This window comes from Syngnathoides biaculeatus, chromosome 23, assembly GCF_019802595.1.
Source record: "Syngnathoides biaculeatus isolate LvHL_M chromosome 23, ASM1980259v1, whole genome shotgun sequence".
Classification (NCBI taxonomy): Eukaryota; Metazoa; Chordata; class Actinopteri; order Syngnathiformes; family Syngnathidae; genus Syngnathoides; species Syngnathoides biaculeatus.
Genome location: NC_084662.1, coordinates 14,791,281 through 14,810,643, shown reverse-complemented (window position 1 = coordinate 14,810,643; position 19,363 = coordinate 14,791,281). Strand labels below are relative to the sequence as shown.

Genomic DNA, 19,363 nt, shown 5'->3' with positions numbered 1-19,363 from the left:
GAAAGGAAAAAAAAAACCCAAAGTCATTTAAGAGAGGAAATTAAACAGGGAGCAAAAGAAAAGATAAAGGCAGTGTAGGAAGGAGGAGGGGAGGGGGTAAGAGGAATGAAAGACAACAGGAGGAGGAACGCAGAGAGACGATAACTCGTCTGGAAAGTGGCCAAAAGTCATACGGGACCTGGTCCAGTAGAAAACCACAGAGGCCGCCTTGTCTCCCCCTCCCCCTCCTCCGGTAAACAGACAAACGGTCGGATTCATGTTGGAACTAAAAGGCTTTGTTCTCTTCAGTCGGGAGCTTTGAAAAACAACAACAATACCAATAAACACCCAACAATAACACTAAGGACGGCGGGCGTCATATCAGCCGAACCCAGAGGTTGGTATAAAAAAAAAAAAAACAGAAAACAAAGGTGGTGGAATGAAACTAAACGAAATGGAAATACACGAAGGATGAAGAAGGAATGTATGCAGCCAGAGGCCCATAGAATTAAAGTGCTTTTGAAGAAAAACGGGAGAGAGGATGAGCGTGGGAGGAAGCAGAATGGGCTGACGGGAGATGCAGCCAAATCCAAGTTAATCTGTCCAATTAGTTCTTGGTAATCCTTCCACTGTCACGAGGAAGAAACAAAAGTCACTCATTCCGTTTTAGGTCCACTTCTCCTAAACATCTTGGCTCTCTGCGGGCGCAAAAGATGCAGATTTTGCACTCGCAAGCTTTCATCCATATTAGCCTCGCCTGGGATTGATTACATTGTGAGGAATTAGGACGGCCTTCAAGAGGTCAACACGGTAGAACAACTCATCGGAGATAAGTAAAAATGAAATGATCATTTGTCAACTAAAAAGCCACTCAGTCGGTCTTTGATGTGTTTTCTGATCAAATAGCACAATTCTAGGATTTAATTCCGCTGGCAGAAAATGAATTAAAGTACAATGGTACCTCGGTTTTCGAACATCTTGTTTTTCGTACAAATCGGTTTTCGAACGAAAATTTCAAGATTTTTTTTGCTTTGGTTTTCGAAATCGGTATTCGAACACCCCGACCAGCCGGCCCACGACGATTTGTTATTGTGTTTTCAAACGCACCCCTGAAAAAAATGGAAACAAAGAAGGCAAGTGACTTCAAGAAGGATTTGATAGCCAAGCATGAATCTGGTCTGCGCGTTTGAGCTATCGAAGAAGTATGGCATAGCGAAAACAACGATCAGCACCATTCTGAAACACAAGGATGCGCTCAAAGCAAGTGATGTTGCCAAAGGGGCAACCATGTTGACCAAGCAGAGGCCGCAGATCTTGGAGGAAGTCGAAAAGTTGCTTCTTATTCTGATGAGGCTGAAGGCAGGAAGGATGTCTCAAGTGCCGATATAAAAAGCTATCTGCGCTAAATGGAACGACATCCATAATGTTGTAGAACTTCATCACCTGAATAAAGCTGAACGTTGCAGAGCACGGCAAAATTTTAATGATGTTACGAGCCACTTCAGAAAAGTGCTTAAAAAACAGAAGAAACAAACATTCATTCTTTGTGAAAAATGGGTGAGTCACCCCCACCGAAGACATCTGAAACTGAAACTTCTTTTGTTCCATTAACCCTACCTCTAGCTCCAAGTTAATTTTTTTTTTACATTATGTACTTTCTGTGCAAATAAAAAAACAATTTGTTTCTTACCCCCCTCATTATTGCTTGTTTAAAGTTATTCTGCACTTTTGTTAATAAAAAAAGATTTACAAGGCTGGGAGTCAAGTCGCTACAGGTATGGCAATGCACTCCCAGCCTAGCATACTCTACTAGGCTAAAGCACACATTTTAAGCCAAAAAAATATGTATATATTTCTTAAATGATTTAATTACATAAAGTATTTACACTATACATGTATCTTTACTATTCAGTTTATTATCAGGAAAAGCTAAAAAAAAAATCGCTTAAAACATTTTTTTTTTAGGCTTTGAACGCATTATTTAATTTTCCATTCATTGTAATGGGAAAACGTACTTTGGTTTTCGAACGTTTTGGCTTTCAACCAGCCTTCTGGAACGGATTGTGTTCGAGAACCAAGGCAGCACTGTACATGGATTTCAATGAGTTGATGAGACTTTTCACTGAAAAGAACCTGACTCCGAACTTAAGTATAAAAAAGCACAAGTGATATATTGTGTGTGCGTGAGTGTGTGTGGTGCCAGTATATGTGCGTGTGTGACGAGATACGCGACTTTGTGCGGTTCCAATATCCCATTAATCCGTGCGATGCTGAGCTAGTGCCGCAATCGCAGAAATACTACCAAGTCCCTCGTACTTTGTGTGTCGGCGTGCGAGCAACCGTGTGCGAATCCTTCCGAGCGTGAATTTATGTCCGCGACTGCGTGTGTGTTTTTTGACAAAAGCAGCACACACCGAGACACTTTGGAAGTTCAGGCTCGCGGATTCGAAGCCACTACATCAACTACAAACTCTTCCCGCCAACTATTATTTTTCACTCTTCAGACAAGAGTAATAAATCATTGCCGAGGAGGGGGGGAAAAAAGAGAGAAAACTGATGCGTGGGGCACAAAAAGGAGCAAAGATATAAAATGAGGAAGAATTGCAGTGAAGATGGAATAATTACTGTCATCTCATCATTAGCGAGGACGGTATATTATTATCTTAACTGCTATTCGATTCCACTATTATTACATTATATAGTTGCACGTGAAGAGTTTCATCTGTCTTAAGGTTTTGTATTAAATATTCAAGAAACTACAGGTGGCGGGATCAAACAAATGTAACCAAACGGAGGAGGCAAAGGCGTCATTACCATTTAAATAACATTTCTACTGCACTGTGTGCACCAGGGCGCATGCATGCACAATTCCATATCTAGGTGTGTTTGTGTGCGTTTGTCCATATGCATCTTAAAAAAAAAAAGAAAAGAAAAGAAAACAGCGTGACATTTCAGTATTAAAGGCAGAAAGCATGCTGTTTAACATCTGGAATACGCCACTCCTGTTTCATGTACTCCTTTCAATGCGACATTTGATGAAGATATCACGGGTGATTATTATTTTTTTTTCCAGTTACTTCAATGTAAATAAAATACCCTAATTTCTCGAATATAATGCGTCAAGAAAAAAAAAAATCAAGAAAACCCTTCTACCAATTTGCTGCTATCCATGTGCTCAAATTATTGGGAATTATCTGTATTTATATTTTGCTAGATTTGTACCTGTATTGTTTTTCAAAAAACTGTCTCTACAACAATCATTAATAATCATTGTGCACGTGCTGATGTAGCGGGAATACAATCTCGGGGAATTGTCAAAACAGAATCCCTCAACCGACTGAAATATATGTTCAATGATGGCATTACATTTTATTAATACTGTTGATAACACATATTACAGACTTAAATAAATATTTAACACTGTTTGACTTAAATGAATTTTTTTGCATAAAATTTTTGTGCATAAAATGATTGTGCATAGTGAAAAATGTATTTATAATAGAAAAATTTGCGCATTATTTTCGAGAAATTACGGTAATCACGAGCTCGTTCACATTTGTCGTCCTTGCTGAGGACAATTTGACCAAGCAAAAAGTTTTGAGAGCAACATACTTAATGCAACACCCTCGCAAGTGGAAAAGCAGAACCACAGACTTTTCAGCTGTTTATTGACGGGCGAGAGAAAAGCATAAATTATTTTTGCGGAAATAAAAGCAGTGTAGGAATAATTGTAGCCACATATCTCACCGTGACAGTCACACTAAGATCGGCGGGTGTCTCACGTCACCCCACCAGGCTCTGTGAGGTGCATACATGTGAAACATTACAACCTGTAAAGTATTTTTTGTATATATGGAAAGTAGGTGGGTGGGGTAAAAGCTCCCCAAAAGAGGCGTATAGAGCTCGTGGCATGTGATGTCACCATTTTCACCCCGCCATATTGGCGGTCAAAAAGAGCTGCTTGACAGTGTGGGGGACATTGAACCAAAGCAGAATATACACAATGCCCGAGACTTGTTGTGCTGTTGGTTGTCACAACAGACGAGACAGATATTCAAAGAGGTCATTCTATAGAATACCAGCTGAAAAGACCAGAAAAGATCGATCGATTTCGGCAATTAAACTTAAAACACATTAGACTTTGGTAAACCTCTCCCTGACATCCTTTTTTTTTTTTTTTAAATGTGCATTGTTCTCAAATGAGTACAATGTGTATTTAAAAAAAGAAAATAAACCCGTCGGCCACACAGAGGTTTAACCCAAGTTCAACATGTGGCCGCAACGTGCTTCCGTGTACGGGGGCTGAAGCCTATCCCAGTGGTTTTTCTTTTTTTTTAAATACGCATTGGACTCATTTGACAACAATGCATATTTTAAAAAAAAGTCTGTCGGGAGAGGTTTATCAAAGTCCAACATGTGGCCGCAACACGCTTCCATGTTCACGAGGCGTGAAACTGTCGTCTTTTTTTTCACCCGATCTAGTTAATGAATGCAAGTTTGTGTAAAACATTTATTTAAATATTGGTATTTGTATTGAAAAAATCTTCGTGGCTGCATCACTATATGGGATTTATTCTTCATTGAGAACAGATCCAGCAATTACATATTTGTATGCGTACAGACGTTTCTACGCTTTCAAACTTTTCCGTGTAAATCTCGACGACTTACTCACCAGATCCATGTGTAGATCCAGTTGTCCAAGACAAGCGGAAGCGGGGTAACAGTCCAATTTCTTATCGGCGAAAACATCGATTTTGGCATTAAATATGGGTCCTCTATGCCATGTGTCTCATTTTTCCACGTACCTTTGTTTATTATCACTTTCTAAATGTTTAACGGTATCAGACAAAACTCTGGGCGTCGTGCTATAAGACGTATTTTCATGCCGTTTCCAACCGACTTCACGTGACTTCGGTGGCATAGGTACACAAGCTCTATATTTTCACCAACACACGGTGTCTGAAACGCATCCCCCATGACTGTTTTTTATTTTTTTTTTTTTTGGAGACAAATTCATTTCTCTGCAAGTGGGAATTCATATTTCACCCGAGGACGTCTTCATGCGGTAAATAGTGCACATCTCAGCGAGGGTTCTGGCCACAAGCTCCACAAATGTCCTGCACTTAGCGCACAAAGGGTTTCATTTCAAGTGAATTCATTTGGACCGATCTCCACACATTGTATAGATTACAATGATTGCCGTCGTTGGCGCAAACCCGCGAGTCACGAGAAGATGAATTTCCATCCCGTCCGAAAGGAAATTACTCAATACACAAGTCGCGTGGAAGAAGTCCCTCGCTTTCAATAAACACAGGCAATAACACGCACGCCCCCCTCCCTCCCCCAAACACACACACACACACACATAAACATCGGTTGGCGGACATCAGTCAGGCCCTGCAGTTATGAATTTTCATCTCTTTTTCATTTTCCTTCACAAGTTTCATCATTCGCACACCCGACTCGCCGCATGCGTGCTCTCACTCCTGTGTATTTTCATCATCTCCCATCGCCGGCGCATCATTCTAATTGCTTTTCTTCTGAGTCTCCCCTTCGCTCTGTCCCTCTCCCCCAGGCCAGCTGTGTTTTTATTTCACACGTTTATTTCGACAAATGTCAGACGGAGTTTGCGCCCTCTGTCTATTGATCCACGAGAGAATAATATGGAATGAAGAAGGAGAAGAAAGGGGTGACACGAGAGACACGAAGAGTAGCTTCGACGCTAGATGCACAAATGAATATCAATCCTTATACATTGTGAAATTGGATGTGATTACAGTTTCAATTTTTTATAATTTTAGGGTACTGGGGGGTTTGTGTTGTGTACCATGCGCAGTCCCTTTTAGGGGCGGGTGGAATCCCAGTGACGCTTTTTCAAAAAGTGACAAGGGCTGACTTTCCTGACTTTTATGGTGCTTTCAAAGACGCAAGATTCCTTGCCAGATGCAGTCAGAGCGGAAAATGTTAACCTTTCTCGACCGAACGCTGCCGCCTCATCATAGGCGGAGCTCGGCGTCCCATAAGCGGTGTCTGTGTCCACTCGTTCACACACGGGAGATGAAATGAGGAATTCGCCCTAAGGTGGAGGTGGCCATGACGTCAGCCCTCAACTAGCAGATATAAAACCCAGTCTGGAGCCTCCAGCGTCAATGACTAACAACGGGATAAATGCAATTGAGTTGAGAAAAAGTAATTTAGGCTAAAATATAGCCGACTTCAAATCAGAATGGACGGCTTTGTGAATATGCACATCTTAAAATCATATTGCTATGATTGCTCTTTCTGAAAAATAGCACTTGCTAGTGCTCATTAAATTTATGTACTACCACTATTATATATAATTTTTGCCCTGCATAATTAAGGGGTGTTCAATTCACTTTGCTGTTGTTGTTTGTTGTTCCTGATGACATTTTTTTTATTTAACATTTTGCAAATACAGAAAAGCCTTGTCCCCGTTTTCAAACAAATCGGTTTTCGAATGAAAATTTTGAGATTTTTTTGCTTCTGTTTTCGAACGAAAATCGGTATTCAAACGCCCCCCGACAAAACCCGTATTATATATTTATTATGACATATTGCGCCCGGCCAGACCAGGTGACCCACAACACGCTTTGTTGTGTATTCCCACACAGCTGAAAAAACCCGGAAATAACAATGCACGCAGCGCTAGAAGCTGACCCACCCACGACACGCTGTTATTGTCTATAAATATAATATATAATAAATCTATTTATTAAATTATTTTATTATATAAAGTATTTAAACTATACATGTATTTTTACTATGCAGTTTATTATCAAGAAAAGCTAAAAAAAAGGCTTTAAAAAGTCAAATTTTTCAGGTTTGGAACGCATTATTTCTTTTTCCATTCATTGTAATGGGAAACATTGATTCGGTTTTCAAACAAATCACTACTCCAACCGTTTTCTGTAACGGATTGTGACCGAGAACCGAGGCATCGCTGTATTTCGGTGTGTGTGTGTATATCTGCAATTTTGTTTCACATTTCTTTTACCAATGTCATGATAACATTGATCATCTTGGTCATGATAACCGTAATATGAAATAACACTTTCCTCCCTAACGGAGTCTTGAAGTGCACAACTAGGCATAAAGAAATCGTTATATAGAGTATATTTAGACTATAAATGAATGTGTAAGAACACAATGTTGAATATGTGTACGTTTCATTGTTTCCTACCCGCACACTTGGTCCGTGTAATCAACGGCGGTCCGGCTTTGCCTGTCCCGCCCTCTCCCGGTCGGGTGAGCAAGACTCTGATCTCGTACTCGGTGTCTGGGTCCAGATGCCATAATTTATAGTTGGGGGAGTTGACTGCATGAGTCTCAATCCAACTGCCTGATGTCATACGGTACTCCACCTTTGGAAAATTCACATTCAGTAATTCAGCGTGATCGCAATGAAACACATTTTTGTGTTGACTTCTGTTTTCAAATGATATGAATTCTGACACACACGCACACAAAAAATACAGATTAGCGTGTAAAGCCAGTACAAACCTCTTTAAGTATAATAGGGCCATCTCCAAAAATGGAGTTGGCATTGAGCTGAATCAGCAGGTAGGTCGGCCCAACGCCGAGCAGCTGCGGTGGGGCGATGGGATGCGGAGGCTCTGGGGGGGAGAAAACAATGAATAGGATCAACATAAAGAACGCTTCAGAGTCACATGGGAATGACACAACACACTAAAACAAGGCAACAAAAAAAAAAACAGGAGAGTCTGGGGATGTACTGCAGTCACAGTGATAAAAAGTGTAACATAATTCAAACAAGAACACATAGAGAGACCACACAGGTGTCAAACTCATAGCACGGGGGCCAGATCTGGCCCGACGCATGACCACACAGATGTCAAACTCATAGCATGGGGGCCAGATCGGGCCCGACGCATGATTTTATGTGACCTGCGAAGGCAAATCAGGTGTAACAACTTCCATAATGTCAAATTCCCAAACCACAAATTTACCATTTTACATGCCCAAACACCAACAATAGTTGAAAAACCCATTATTATTGATTTCTGATTCCAAAGGTAGGTCATAAATTTAACCCATTCATTGGCAGGGTGGCAATTTTTTGCCTTATTGAGATAAAAGTCTCCTAACAGGCCACAATCAAGGAAATAACACTTCTTTTTCATTTATGGTTAAGTTATATGATAACTTTAGTAATTTATAATCTCGTCCCAAAAATGTAACTGCTAACTTTGACCGATGAGTTATCCTCTCTTGATACCAAATTATGGCTTCAGATTAAAAAACCTAAATATTTTGACATACTGAAGGATATAATGCGTGAAAATCATGATGTCCCAAAAATGGGACTCTGCCCATGAATGGGTGAATGTGTAAATATGATGAGGTAAAAGATTTTTATAGTTTCCCAGTCATAACAACCCTCTGAGGAAAAGCGTAACTACAATGTGGCCTGCGACAAAACCGAATTTTGACACCGCTGCTTTAAGAGAATGAGCGCTTTGTCACCTGAGCCAGGTCACACCCTTGGAAAAATGGCTACCAGGTCGTATAGCTGATACATGAAAACCAGCAGAGAATCAATGATTGGTGCTTTCATGGTGCACATCCAAACGGACACCGGATGACCTGCAGTGTTGTGCGGGCTAAGTAAGCATCCATACTTTTAGAGATTCTTTTCAGGGACTTCCTTCTAAGATAATTCTATCATGCTACATTGTCTTTAGAAAGTGCTGCATCGCGTCACGCAGCATCCTTCAGATTTAATTTCAAACGGCAGCAAGGAGATGTGACGTTTTATGCTTCGCTTCAGTTTCGGCACCTTCGCGTATAGCCGCGTTGAATTATAATCACAATATGAAAGCGAGCCCAACTTTTTGGAGATGCAGCTCATCAGAAGACGATCAACCTTCAGAAGATGAATTCAAGAAGGCTTTGAACGACAAAAATGTGATCAAAATGGGACTTATTCCAATCAAATATAAACCTATAATTTCCAGCCTATGAACCGTGACTTTTTTCCCCACACGCTTTCAACCCTGCGGTTTATGCGGTGATGCGACTAATTTGTGCATTTTTTCTAACGGCCGCAAAGTGGCACTCGAGTGGAAAAAGTAAGAGTGAGACCGGTGGAATATATGTGCCGAGGAAGTGACTTTTACCGGTCCGGCCCCGTTAGCGCTGCGCTAGCGTGTTACTGCTGTGTCTCAGTGCTTTTTACCAGTATGTTTTTTTTTTTTTTAACCGGCCCTGTAAGTGCAGTGGCGTTAGCGTGGTGGATCTAGCGTTAAACTCTGTGTACCATCTTTCTTTGTAAACAGGTTGTGTTTCAATGTCGATTTCAATGTGGGCACTTGCGGCTTTTACACGGCTGCAGCGTATTATGTACCAAATGGTATTTCCTTAACATATGTACTGGGTGAGGCTTATAACCAGGTGCGCTCTGTAGGCCGGGAATTACGGTATTTCTTTTGTGAACACGGTGACTTATCATTTTGAGAAAAGACATGTTTCTGAAGTACACGATGATGCACTGATGTCAAACATGCCGCAGTGTAGCGCCAACTACTGCTGAGGAGGACTTACACAACGTCAGACTTTATTTTTCCCCCTCAATTTTAGGATTGTGGCTGTAATACCCGTTCCATGGAAATGATACAGACACCTGGTATCAGCACTCTCCCACCCTTAATAATTAATTTTGATAAACCATCGAGTTGACAGCCTGTACCTCCAAAACTACATTTGAAAAAATACCCCCCTGCGCGCCCACATAAGCACAACTAACTCACCTTCAGTAAATCAAACAGATTCCATCCGTCTCTCTCACTGTCTTTATCGAAAAATGCGATTGTTCCTCAGCCTAATCAAAAGAAAATAAATCTAAATTGTGTGTGTGCGTGGGTTCACTGTTGTAGCACTACTTTTAATAACGCCGCGCGTTTCCAGCACATCTCGGCTCGCCGTGCGCGTACGCATGTTTGTTTATGTTTGTGTTACAGCGCGCTCGAACGTGTGCTGAACGCGGCTGTCAGGCTGAAAAGACGTCTCTTTAGCAACACATGAAACGGCGCGCTTTGACAGTGCGCAGCCTTGAATTCATATAATGAACGTTGAAAATACTTCTGAAAAGTGATGACGTCAGCAATCGTGTCAGCCCGCGACAGCGTCAAACAAAAACAAGACGGCAATAAAATGGATGATAAAATCAAAAGGATGAATGCGTTCAAACGGTTCAATTTGTGTCAGTTGTCCTGATTGCGACTTTGTGTGTTACTTAAAAATCTCGTGACGAATCTAAAACATAAATAGAAGGAAAAATAAAACACTTAAGATGTTTATGTGGGTCATCATGTGACTCCAGAGAAAACAGTGCTGAAGTTGGTTTCTTGGTTTCGATTTCCAGTCTTTTTTTTTTTTTTTTCATGAATTGACACTTGTACAGTTGACCTAAAAACATAAATCTTTGTTGATGTGATGAGATGGGTTTGTTGTCACACTTTTGTATTATTAATTATGTGCGGATCAGTTTTGGGGTCACATGTAAATGATACTAAGTAAACAAATACTGGCAAAATATCATTGCATGTTTCATTCAAGACAAAAGACTTCCTCCCTTTTATCTTTTTCCCCCTTTCTTGTAGCTTAACTCTCCCCCCCTCCTTTTGTCATTAATTCCATATTTCTTAATGTATTCTTTTTTTCCTTATTTGATTATTCTGCAGATTTTTTCTTTATTCTGCAGATTTTTTCTTTGAACATTTCTCTAAATTCTTTCCAATGTGATTAGATTTTCTTCCGGATCAAAAGACTGAAACAGAAGTAATAAAGGTAAAGAAAAAATGATGAATGACGTGATTTCTTTGTCAAGTGCAGAAAAGGGGAAACGAAATAAAAGTGGTTCAGAAACAAATATTTTATAGGTAGATAAAGAACAAATAATGAATAAAAATGAATAAATGTGAGAAAGAGAAAAGGGAACGGAATAAAAATGAGGGAACTGAAGGAAAGTGGAAATGAAATCAGAAAAAGGAAGGAAAAAAAAACAAAATAAGGAAAAATAAATAAGGGCAGGACTTAAGGGTAAAAGAATGAACTTATTTTTTTTTTTTTTTAAAGCAAAACTAGAAAAAACAGCAGTGTTGCTGACTTGAGCCCACCAGGCATCAGCATCCAAAGTCAGCAACCTTGTCAATAAAAGTTCCATTTTCAAAAAGCGCTGCTGACACGCACTGGAGGACACGCGACCCCCCCTGCAACGTCGCAGGATGCGCGCACGGCCGTGACGGATCAACAACCGGAGAGCGCGGCGCTCTCTCGGAGCACCTGCAGCTGCGGCTGTCGCCGTCACTTGGGTGAGCGGGCGCGTTTGAGATTAGAAGAGTACAAGCAACGTTTAAGAGTATTGCAATACAGGTAAAGGACAGCTGTATGGATTCACAAGTGTGCGTGCGTGCGTGCATGTGACAGTAATATTGCAGGATCTTTTTGGGCCATGCCTTGTGTGTAATGCAAGCTGGCATTGCACTCAGTGTGTGTGTGTGTGTGTGTGTGTGTCATGATGATGTGCTCTGTCACTGCAAGAACCAGAGGGCAAGACATTATTAGGGCTCTACTGATAAAACTACTACTGACAAACAAACATACACTGTACACTAATATACTATTATAGAACAGTTTATTATTTGATAACACGTAAAGACACGCGCTCATGCGCACACACACAGATTTGGCGGGGAGCTGATCATGTCTCATCGCTGTCATCTAATTAAATATCTGTGGGCTGGGCCGGTGTGTAGACAGTTCAAAATTGCTCTCGGAGTATGATTTTAAAACAATTTTTGAGAATAAAGATGATTGCTGGTGACATCACAATCTACAAATAAAAAAATAAAAGACTCGAACTAGGTCATTTTAAGAGTCTTTTTCTTCAAGACAGTTTTGTCCTCACAACATTGTCGTTTCTGTTCATCATCATCATCACATTGGAACCATATTCTTAACTCTCATTATTATATTGCAAAGTTTGTTTTTTTACCTTTTAGCTACAAGCTACGACCCATAGGTAGACATTTCTCTACACTTACGCATTACAATGAGAAACTTACTCATTAGAATGAGAAACCAGTTAGTTTTTTTTTTCAATGTCCCTTCAGGGGCTCCGTATACTATCACATAACTTGCTAAATATATTAACGATAATTCTAACACTACTTTAATTCAGATTTTGATTTAACACTTTAATTTACTCATTTTAATGACTAACTTTCTCAATGTAATGAGCATCTTTGTCATTGTAATGAGTAAGTTACTCATTGTTACAATTTACAATGAGTAACTTACTCATTGTAACTCATGAGTAAGTTACTCATTACAATGAGAGTGTCAAAAAACGGCAACCTATGGGCCGTAGCTTATTCACCTGCTAGTGGTAGCTCCCTGCATTCAGGTAGTCGTAGCTTATTTACCTGCTAGCAGTAGTTTCCTGAATAAGGAATAAGGGTCTTTTATACATGCACACATGCAATGGATTAGTTACTCATTACAATGAGAAGGTTTCTCATTACAATGAGAAACTTACTCATTACAATGTGAAAGTTTTTCATTACAATGAGAAACCAGTTTTTTCTTTTTTCAATGTCCCTTTAGGGCTTCGTAGTAGTACGCTTTTAGGGGCACCGTAGTTTCCTACTTCTCTCCAACTTTTATTTTCAGTAACCTTTCAACGTGTAATAGCCTTACCATCATGTTCTCAATGCTTTTGGCTGGTGAGCTCAGCCGTTTCCCCCCACAACTTTAAGAAAGCAATTTATAGCGAGACATTCATTGAGCTCAATTCAACACGCGATTGATGAACAAACGAAAAAAAAAAAAAAGCTGTCGACAAATGATTTGCTCAACAAGATGTTTGTCATTCTCCCTGCTTGCAAAAGACAAAAACCTCCACACCGGAGTGATATGGGAATCCCACGTCAGATCTCCCATCATGCTTTGGTGCCAGGAAAAATGTCTTCCTGGCTCTAATCTTGACAGCGGTGTCGCACGCAATCACGCACACACACGGGGGTTGGGGGGGGGGGGCGGCAGATAATGGCTCATCTCTGTCATCTACATAAATATCTGTGGACCGGGCCTGCGCGTACCTGCTTGCAAGCAATCTCACAGTCACCCAGCGGACCACTTGCAGCCTCTGGAAATGAAGGCGAGATCAATGTCCCACCGGTGAACATTTTTTTCATGTATACAAGTCATATCTGTCAACGCACCTGCATTCCTTTCTTCTGTTTTCCCAGATAAGCATAGATTCTTTTCTCCCATCTTAAATTCCACAAACTCCCCCCCGTGCCGATTTCACAATGGGATATGTATTTTAATCGGAGATGAATGTTAAGATAAGAAAAAAGTCATTAATGGAGCTTACTTCTGTCCATATATCTATATCCTGCATACATATCCAAACTGCACGTATTTTTTTTTTGAAGATTTATTTGATTTCCCTCTGCTTCTCGTCTTGATATTCTCAATAAACATGAAGTGGCTCCCCTTCTACATTCACACAAGCCTCCCTCCATCATTTCTTTATTGTGATACCTTTCACACATCCAGATGGGATTAATCCCATTTTTTTCATTTTTTTTTTTGCCTATATCCCTGAGAGCACGCATCTTTGCACAGCTTGATTTCGGGCCTTGCAGTTGGATATATTTTCATCATTATCATTATTCGGAAGAGTGGCAGTTATGATTAGACAAGACTCCTGCTGTGTGGCATGTTTTGTTTTTTTTCAGTAGTTTTTTTTACCTTATTGAAGACAGAAATATGAAAAAGGAAAACAGTATATAAACTAAAACACCATCAATTTGTGTCGTCTGTTCTGTTGGTTTCACTGGCTGTGCTGTGGCTATTAATTTTTTGGGGTGCATAATTATTATTCATTTTAGTGGGTAAAAGACTGGCAAACAACTGCAAGCAGCTGTGTTATCATTAAAATTTAAAAATGATACAAGATTTTCCAGTGGAAATTGATGAACGACTAATTTTAGTTGTGCGATATCCTGCTTTTAACGACATTTATAGTGTAGATGTTGCCAGGATCTTTCAGAAAGGCGCAAATATTTTTCATTCAGCACTTCTTCTTGTGTTATTTTTCTTCATTCAACAAATAATTTCAGTGCATATTTGGCTAACGATCTGACGAATCTGGGTCTTAAATGTATGTCAGTCTTTCTTGGGATTCAACTTCAATTTGCTTGTTGCCACGAAGTTAAAGCGCCGGGATGGACATTGCAAAAACTGTTATCTGTGTTAGTTAATATTCATATTCATCTGAGTTAGTTAATATTCATATTCACCGGGTTTCTTCTGCCGCTCCCGTATCGTATGCAGAATAATAAATATGAGACTGTTCCTCTGTTTACATATTCAGGCACCGTCCCCATTCCGATATGGGTATATTCTGTGGATAATGAGCTGAATATTTACATTTAACATTCTTTTTTTCACCTTCTCTACCTCTATTCTACTCGCCGCCCCCATTTCTGTCACTCTAGAATGTCTCTCAGCTTTTAGGCTGTGTGTGTTTCTATGCCCTCCCTGGGAAATAATCTGAATACGTGAGCTATTCAATGTGAATGAATAAAGAATCTTGTGGCAAACGCGTTGCTGACACCTTATTAACCACATGTCAACTGCACATGACAGATAAAGTAGATGCATACACACACACACACACACACACACACACACGCACACACACACACACACTTTCCTTGGCCCCGTTAGTCAATATTGCGCCGCATATACTCTATCAGGCAAAGATCGCTAAATGCCAGTCTTGAGTTCCACGTCAAAAAAAATTTCAATATTGATGAGATTTGGTCTGGTGATTTAAGAGTGATCGATGTGGTTATGTTCAAAATCTTTACATTTTTCAGCGACTTTCACTCACGAGGTCGTTCATGCAGGATTTAGTAGCATGTGATAGTGTAGATTAGCCACGCTAGCGTTAAGACTCTTTCTGTGTACCGAGGCTTATAACCGGGTGCGCTAACGCTAGCGCCGCATCACCGCATAAACCGCAGGGTTGAAAGCGTGTGAAAAAAGTCGCGCATGGTAGATACATGTGCAACCTTTCACTGATCAATAATGAGATTACTGGTTATTTATTAGATGTTATGTGTTATAATGTGAATGTTATGAATCTGTTTCTGTGTGGTATTGATCAGACTAATGCTGCCCAGCGTTGACACATCTCAACATTCCATAACAGATGCTATGTTGCTGTTCTTTAGCCTCAAAGGAAACGTTTGTCTTTTAATTGCTTGTGAACCAAATGTTGGGTCTCTCTGGAGTGCCTGGTGCTGGATCAGGATTCCCCTACCCGGACTGTAGTTTTCTACTTATTTCACAACATTATTACCGTAATTTCCGGCCAACTAGCCACGACATTTTTTGCGGTGATGCTGTTAATGTGTGTATTTTTTCTAACGGCCACAAGGGGGCACTCGAATGGAAAAGGTAAGAATGAGACTGTTGGAATACATGTGCCGAGGAAGTGACTTTTACTGGCCCTGTTAGCGCTGCGCTATCTTCAGCGTGCTGGCGTGTTACTGCTGTGTTACCGGCGTGTCTAAGTGATATTTACCTGTAAGTTTTGTTTTAACCAGCCCTGTTAGCGTTAGTGCTAGCACGGCACTAGCTTTAGCACTATCTTTAGCACAGTGCTAGCGTTAGTGCTAGCATTAGCGTTAAACTCTTTCTGTGTCCCGTCTTTCTTTGCAAATATCTCGTGTTTCAATGTGGGTTTTAATTTGGTCACTCGCGGCTTTTACACAGCTCCGGCATATGTATGTACCAAATGGTATTTCCTTTACAAATGTACTCGGTGAGGCTTGTAACCAGGTGCACTCTGTAGGCCGGGAATTACGGTATATGCAGCACCCTTGCGATGGAAACAAGGTTTCGATAAACACTCACCTCTGACGATAAGACCTGCGAAGTTGGACACCCCCGAGCCACGCTCCGACTGGGTGACGCAGCGATAAAGATCTTGATCCTGACTGGTGACTTCATTGAGATGGAAGGAGGCGGAGAACCTTCGGTGGTTGATGCTCTTCCTCTGAGAAACGGGGATGTCTTCTCCGTTTCGCCGCTAGAGAGCAGAGATGGAAACAGGCAAAGGGTGAACCGTCTCGATCGAGGTGTCGGGGCAGAAACGCCCTGACACACATGCACAGCATCCTCACTGACAGCACGTTTGAAGGTCATGACTACAATCGAGCTGTAATGAAATCAACGGCTATTAAAGTCTTAATCGCGTTAGTTGCCGTTATGTATGGCCTGCGGTGGATTTGTGGTTTTACAGTGTTCTCTTCAAATGTGTGTTACCGTGTATCGTGTGTGTGCACGTGTATTCAATAGATTCTCGTTATACTTGTCATTTAAGAAACATACAATGCCTATTAACCATTAATGGAGCATCCGTGTGTCTGGTTTAGGAAGGTATAGAGTACATAACGGTAGCACGGTAAAGCGTTGGTCTCACAGTTCTGAGGTCCCGGGTTCAATTCCGGACCCGGCTGTATGGAGTTTGTATGTTCTCCCCGTGCCTGCGTGAGTTTCCTCCGGGCACTCCAGTTTCCTCCCACATCCCAAAAACATGCAACATTAATTGGACACTCTAAATTGCCCCTAGTTGTGATTCTGAGTGCGGCTGTTTGTCTGATGTGCCCTGGGTTTGGCTGGCAACCAGTTCAGGGTGTACCCCTGCCTCCTGTCCGTTGACAGCTCGGATAGGCTCCAGCACTCCCTGCGATCCTTGTGAGGATAAGCGGCTAAGAAAATGGATGGATGGATGGACAATGCCCATTAACCACCAATGAAGCATCTATGTGGCTCAACAATTTACAATGCAATTCCATTACTAACACAGAAATAAACTTCTAATTATATTAAATACTTGTGTGAAATACATCAAATCAAATGATAAGTAACGACGACAATTTCCCCGATTCTAACGTGCATCTTTACCTGAAGCCAAAGCTTATTGTTGGAAGTATCCCGTCCAGTGGCAATGCACTGGAAGGTGGCGTTCTGACCGGCGTTCACCTCCACATCTCCAAGACGCAGGAAATGAGGGGATTTATCTGACGAAAACAAAAATAAATAAGCAACGCATCCAGGCTGCATTATAGTTCAACTCTTTGCAAATATCAGTTATTCTGTTCTTATACTTTTGCTTTCGGTGGCGAGCTTCCCGTTTCCTTACAAGGGCAGCACAGGTACAAACGACGTATACATTTTAAGACATTTTCCAGCCCATGGCGATATGTTCACTATTACTACGATTAGATTTTAGAGGAGTCAGAAGGAGCTTGAGCCCCAAAATTGCCACCGGCTGGTAAGATCACTGTCACACTGTCCCGGCTTCTAATACTTAAGCACCGCACTAAGGTATGGAATAAGCCTTTTGAACCCCCAAAGAGGCTGTGAGGCTATTTTTATTCTAGGGAGGTGATTGCAATCATAGATAACAGCTGAACACACACAAAAAGACGTACACACACACAAACCTGTCAGTGCATGTGTGTGTGTGTGTATCCAGAATTGCAGCTGTGAGAATGAATGCATCCACTGTGGAAGTTGTTTCTCTCTATTGAGAGTTGCTCCTCTCTTAATATTCACACCACTTCCAGGTCACTTTACCGAATAATTTTTGACAATCTCAAACAGAGCCGGGGGATTAACTCCGATGCGGTGTGCATTTTCATTTTAAGACTCAAAGTCAATAATATCTACCGGAGGTCGGGCCAAGCCAAAATGCCGTTCAATGCCGCAACTAGACAGATGCCGAAAAAAAAAAATGGCCGTAATTGTTTTCATTTCTCCGTCGGCGCCCTGCAGACGCCCGTCCACGGCTTTAGAAGATCTCACGCACCCGGACAAGTGGTTTGGGAGGAGGCCTCTGGCAGTGCGGAAACAGCGAGGAGGGGAAGAGCTTTGGAACGTAACGTGAATTTAAAAAGGAGCGCGACCCTCATCACTTTCCTGTCAGCGCGGGACAAGACAGCTACTGTTCAGGGTGTGTGTGTGTGTGTGTGTATTAAGAGAAAGACAGCTGAGTGGTCAGAATCTCCTCTCTCCATGATTGACCTAATATCGTTTCATTTCCCGCTTCACTCTCTTTGGTCCCCCATCCCATTTCTCTCTCCCTCCATCTTGCAGTCGTTACTGCTGTGTTTTATTTCTCGTTTACTACAACTTGTCTTCCCCCCCGTTCGGCCAAGTCACCTTCCACTCATTCCCACTTATCTGTCCGCTCGACTGCGACAGAAACCATCCCCGGTTCGGTCTAATTAGTGGCCAAAGCTATAAGCGTCGACTCAGCGAACTACGACTAATTGCTGGCATGCTAATGACTCACCGCATGGGTAGCTGAGCACCTGAATGTCATCTATAACGATGAAGCCGGTTTTCCTGTCCGAAACCTCCGCTTCAAATATGACCTATGGACAGAGGGTTGGTGGAAATGTGTTAAAGTTTATACCACATAGCAGAGGAGAAATGACACGGTACAAAAATTTTAATTAACCCCAGTAAAGCTTCTAACATGCCACAAGCCAAGTATTGTAAACCTCTTCGTGTTCCCTCTCCAGTATGCCTGTCATGTTTCTTCAAAAGGGTGAGTACTTTTCATTCATTTTTAATTTTTCAACAGTTCGGTTTACACTTGAGTTTTGTTCGACTTTGGAGGTTCCAATATGCAGGATTTACAATGACAGTAATCCTTGTAAAAAAAAAAACAAAAAAGTTGAAATGTTAAAAAGACAAATTGATATTGCACTTCTGATTTAAAGATGTTGGCAAAACTTTCGTTATTAGATTGCGGGCCTGTTGCTATTTCCATTTCAAAGAGATAGATCTAGGTAAAGTTGCAACGAGGTAAAGTTTGTCAGACCCCCTTAGGAGGTATAGATAAGCATATGACGACTGCTTAGATTCATATATTCAGTCTAACAACGCTCTAAGATGAATGTTTCTGCTTGTTGGACCACAGTAATCTCCTTTGGTACACATAAAATACCTGGCTGATAAAAGAAAAAAAAATGATGCCAATGCAATGGGGGTGAATGAAACCTATATTTATGTGCTTCTTATTCAACTCCCATCCCTCCGTCATTATCCTTTCCCATTTCATTTCATTCTTACATTTTTCCCCCCAAACTACGTACATTTGGCCACGCTGTAGAGCCAATGCAACTTCCAATTTGACACATTCTACTGCTATTGAGACACAATACACTTTTTAAAACACGATGCATGTACATGTCAAATACATCAGAAGGAAAATAAAATGATCTTTGTGGAAACATTGGAACAGAAGATTTTG

At 41.1% G+C, this 19,363-nt stretch overlaps 1 protein-coding gene across 9 annotated transcripts in view; it reads right to left on the bottom strand.

Annotated features, from left to right (window-relative positions):
- The window catches only part of ptprk (protein tyrosine phosphatase receptor type K), a 104,545-nt gene that overhangs the window by 34,727 nt on the left and 50,455 nt on the right, over nucleotides 1–19,363 (bottom strand). For all 9 annotated transcript variants that reach the window (XM_061811377.1, XM_061811378.1, XM_061811381.1 and 6 more), the window contains 5 exons: nucleotides 18,398–18,479; nucleotides 17,005–17,120; nucleotides 15,952–16,126; nucleotides 7,501–7,613; nucleotides 7,181–7,361 (listed from right to left, as the gene is read on the bottom strand). In XM_061811377.1, the coding sequence (XP_061667361.1) occupies nucleotides 7,181–7,361; nucleotides 7,501–7,613; nucleotides 15,952–16,126; nucleotides 17,005–17,120; nucleotides 18,398–18,479 (667 nt within the window). The remainder of the gene's footprint in view (nucleotides 1–7,180; nucleotides 7,362–7,500; nucleotides 7,614–15,951; nucleotides 16,127–17,004; nucleotides 17,121–18,397; nucleotides 18,480–19,363) is intronic.